The following is a 4781-nucleotide window of genomic DNA, read 5'->3' as shown; positions in this document are numbered from 1 at the left end:
AAAGAGAGAGAGAGAGAGAGAGAGAGAGAGAGAGAGAGAGTTGAAAATGTTTTACTCTCTCAAGGAAAGAATTTCAATAATACGTACAGGTGGTGGGTGGGGTTGAAACTTTGACAGCATATCCATTTATAATTTTATAATAATATATTCCAACTCACACAAGTACATACACACATACACACAAACATACAAGCTTACATACACTCAAGCTTACATATTATTACGTACAAAACATAACCCTATACAGATAGACAGACAGACATATGAATGGATGGACAGATGGATGGACAGACAGATAATTGTATCAGATAGATAGACTGACAAACAGACAGAGAGACAGACAGACAGACAAACGGATAGATAGATGAGTCTAACAGAAAGCAAAAATCATACCTCAGAAAAACAACCAACCCCCCCCCCCCATCAAACCCCTCCCCCCAGGACTTCATAGGGGAAAAAAAAAAAACAGAATTTCCTCACTTTTAAAAAATACATCATCCGCAGTGGAGTTCGGTGAAACGGCGCTGCCATTGCAAGCGTTCTCATTGGCTGCTATTTTTGGCACATGGCTGGAGCCATCCAGAGAGTCAAGGTTCTCCCCCTTTGTCTCAGCGACAGACGAGGAAGGTTCTGCCCCGGAGGAGTTTTGAGCAGACGTCGAAGCGGTGGAGGCTGTGGTAGTGTCTTTCACAATGGACGGTTCTGATGGGTCACATTTTCCCTCATTCCGTGGACAACTTTCAGAGTCTACAGGAGGAGTGAAGGAGGATGAGGGGGAGGAGGGACCTAGATCTGGAATAGGAGACGTGGGCAAAGGGGGCGGGCAGTCGTCTTCACTCCCATCCTCACCAGTAGGGGGCTCTGAAGACATTTGTTCCCTGGCCCCTCCTCTGTCGTCTGTCGCTGATGACGACGATAATGACGATGACAAGAGAGGTTGTGACCCTTCCTCCGAGAGGTCGGGGTTGGAGGAATTCCCGGAGGAGGGGAGGGCACTGGCGTCTTGTTCCAACTTGCCGGAGATGCTAGTGGGGGAGAGGGAGTGGGGGGAGCTGAGTCTCTCGCTGTCCACGCTGGAGTTCCCGTCGAAGACTCGATCGTGCTGGGCGTCGTTAATATCACTAGGTGGCTGGAGGGACATAGACGGGGGGCGAGGAGTGAAGTCCAACTCCACAGAATCAGCGTCGGATTCCTGGCACGTGTTTTGGAGAAGGGACTCGAACAGATCTTCTCCAAACTTGGTCAAGTCGTCAGAGTCCTCACCGGCGGGAGTATTTTTCTTCTCCTTGTCAGACGATGACTCGCCCGATGACTCATGGGGGCGGGAGTCGGTCACGTCTGACCCAGGATTTCTGCTGTCCGTCGTTGAGTCGCTTGTCTGGTCCGGGGGAGGGGTGGGGAGGGCTGGAAATGTTTCTGGAGATTTTGATTTTGATCTGCTGGATCTTTTGAGTACAACGGAATATTCGTTATCGCTGGGAGACACAACAGTACGGTCATTGGAAGGGCTGAGAGGGGTTTGACACGCAGGTTGACCTTTGACATAAGTGGGCGATACAAGGTCAGTGACCTCTGGTGCTTCGTCTGTTGAGGTCAGTCGGTCGTAGTGACCTTCGTCAAGGTCAGACCCTGTTGGATTCTTCTGGTCTGTGACGTTGGCTGAGGAAGACGAAGATTGGCTTTGTGCAGGAGGATTGGAGGTTAAATGTTTATCGGAGGAATTCTGAACACAGGTGGGAGGAGGATGAGGAAGAGAGGAGGAGGAGGGAGCTGAGGAGGAAGCACTAGTGTTTGAGCAGGCCGCATGGACGGGCGAGGTGTCGGGGCTGTTGCTCTCTGAGGTGGCGCCACTGACACAGCTCCCGAGGCTGCTGTCACACAGGACGGACCGAGAGTCTTTCAGGCTGTCGCTGCTGTTGCTGTTGCTTTTGTTGTTGCTGTTGTTGTTGCTGCTGTGTTTGCTGTTGTTGACACCACAGCTCGCTGACTCACTAGGAAGTCCAGTTTCCGAGACAGCTGGATCCCCACGCCCGTGTGAGGTGGACGACGAGCGACCATGTTGCCCTTGACGGAAGCGAAGCGAGTCTAGTGTCGCGTAGCCGGAATCCATATCCCCAGCGTCGCGACTACTGTTCTCACACCCGCTGTCGCTGTCTGAGTTCGCTCCCTTAACACTGTAAAAGCCGCTGTCTTTTTTGTTGGGAGCCGCGAACGCCTCAGAGATTTTCGGGGACCTTGAACCACAGCTGTTGGTCCTCTCTGGCAAGGATGAAGAAGCGACCATCACGCCGACACCTTCCTGCCCACACGCCGACGTCTCCCCGAGGGTGGGCTGAGAGACATCCGATGTGACGTCAGTTGTGTCAACAGAGGGCGTGGTCCTGTTACTGTCGCTGGTGTCCTGTGTGTCCGTCGGGCCGAGGATGTCCGCGGGGTCCTCGTAGTCGTGGGAGGTTGAGGTTCCAGCCTGGGATGGTTTAGGCACGAGGTCTCCCATATCCTGGAAATGTCAAGAGACATGATGAGAGAAGACAATTAATGTGGGGCCTTGTGGTGAAATCAGACGCTTGTCAGAAGAAGGAATTCAAAGAAAATGACATTTTTTCACTAGTAGGGCAGTTTTTATTAACATTTTCTCTTGGGCAATTTTTATTAAAATTTTTCTTTTGGGCTCACCATTTTTTATGTCCACTTAAAAATACATTCCTGCTTGTATCTTACTGAAAGTATGATGTTGATCCAAGACACAAAATACGTAATTTGCATCACAATTAGGTCATATAATTGTGATTTGAAACTGTAACTCCAATTTCTCAACAGGGATAAATAACAAAGAATGTTTTTTAATTATTTGTTCTGGCACTGCAAGTTTTCAACCACTCCCTATTACATGACATTCTAGCTGACACGGGAAGCCAATGCAACGTTCTTAACATGGGAGTAATGTGGTCCCTCTTCTTTTTCTTTAGTACAAGCCTGGCAGCATGACTTTGAAGACTTTGTAACTTGTGAAGAGAGGTATTTGGTAAGTTAGCTAGTAAAGCATTGCAATAATCGATGCGTGGAAACAAAAAAGATGCTTTTAACATGTCATATAAAATTACAATATTATGTCAAAAATGTGTCAATAGCAAAGCTCCCTCCTCATATCTCAGTGATCTCATTCAGATTTATGTTCTATCTAGATCACTAAGATCAGGCAATCAGGACCTTTTAAGAGTTCCCAGAAAAGGAGGTAAAAAATTAGCTGAAAGATCGTTCGCCCACCTTGCTCCATCAGTTTGGAACTCTCTTCCCCAACCCTTGAGACATGCAACATCTGAGTCTAAATTTTAATCATCTTTAAAGACGCATTTAATGAAATCATTTTTATGTCAGTAAATTCATGTCCTATGTAAATGATGATGTATCCTTTTATGTATTTTGTTCACCGGCGAATTGCATTGTGTATATTTTAAAATCATGTACTGTTTTAGGCTTATGTGCTCATTATGTAATGATGTGTAAGCGTGCGCCTGTGATAAACAAGTGTGTGTGTGTGTGTGTGGTGTGTGTGTGTGGTGTGTGTGTGTGTGTGTGTGTGTGTGTGTGTGTGTGTGTGTGTGTGTGTGTATGAGCGTGTGTAAATATTGTTCGTACTTGCATTTATGTAAAGAGCCTAGAGCGGTGTTCACACGGGATTGGCGCTATAGAAATGATCTACATTATTATTATTATTAATGTTATTACTATTCTATTAAAAAAAAAATTATTAGGATGTTAAATCCCAAAATGAAATGAATTTAAAAAGGGAACTAACTCCTTGACAAAAAGATGCCCTATACATTGCTCGAATTATTACCCTGTTACTTCCCTTCGCGCAGCAGATAACGGGGACCGGGAGAGATGGCTTGCGTCAAAGGTAGGCTACCCTTGTTTTTTTCTTTGGAATTTTTGTGTTTGATAATGTACTTCAATAGGTTTTACGTGGACAGCACGGGGAAAATACTGCACATTTATACCTGAGCCCCCCCCCCCCCCCGCTCTCTCTCTCTCTGTTTATCTCTGTCTTTCTCTCTATTTCTGTATTACCGTACCATTCTATATTCTTAGCATCGTCTTTATTACTATTTTTACAGTTATTAATATCATTATTATTATTAATATCATTATTATTATCAAGATTAAAAACATCATTATTATTATCATTATTTAAATCATTATTATTATCATCGTTATCATCATCATCATCACAATAACTGCCACTGACCCACTGTTTGAGCACGGTAAAGCTGAGTAGACTGGCGGCATCAGAGGAGTTATCTCCCGCCACCAGGTACTCCTCCAGCCCCTCAGGAACTGTGTCTGCTCCTGTCTCTGACGTCAGCACGCGCACCCAGCCGCCCATCTCCTCTTTGCTCACCGGCTGGGGGGGACACACGGGGGGGGGGTAGAGCTTTAGTTTAGTTTTAGTAAGAGTTTTACAGCATTTGCAACACAATAAGGTCAAAGAGTGCTGAAGATTGGAGGTGTTACAAGAGAGTAACAGAGAAAAGAAGGAAGGGAGATAAGGAGGATAGTTGTTTAATAGGAAATATGGAGAAAACTACACCAGAGCACACGCCAACCGCCCACGGATAGAGTTTGGTTCAGGGAATATAGCGCTTGCACTTGCATAGATGTACGTACGTATTCACAGTCACATACAGACGCATAGAAACGAACAGACACACAAACCCATAACCACACAAATTAACACACATATCTGATCTATATATTTGCACATACATACGCACACACAC

At 45.7% G+C, this 4781-nt stretch overlaps 1 protein-coding gene across 1 annotated transcript in view; it reads right to left on the bottom strand.

Annotated features, from left to right (window-relative positions):
- LOC101855263 (dentin sialophosphoprotein) overlaps positions 1-4401 on the bottom strand; it is a 9275-nt gene extending 4874 nt beyond the window's left edge. Inside the window, exons 1-2 of the mRNA XM_005100121.2 lie at positions 4250-4401; positions 481-2500 (exon numbers count right to left, since the gene is read on the bottom strand). Coding sequence (XP_005100178.1) covers positions 481-2500; positions 4250-4387 — 2158 coding nt within the window. The 5' untranslated portion in view covers positions 4388-4401. The remainder of the gene's footprint in view (positions 1-480; positions 2501-4249) is intronic.
- Positions 4402-4781: the final 380 nt, after the last annotated feature.

This window comes from Aplysia californica, unplaced genomic scaffold (genome assembly GCF_000002075.1).
Source record: "Aplysia californica isolate F4 #8 unplaced genomic scaffold, AplCal3.0 scaffold00236, whole genome shotgun sequence".
Taxonomy (NCBI): domain Eukaryota; kingdom Metazoa; phylum Mollusca; class Gastropoda; order Aplysiida; family Aplysiidae; genus Aplysia; species Aplysia californica.
Note: the sequence above shows the minus strand (reverse complement) of the source record. Positions and strands in the feature narration are given on the sequence as shown.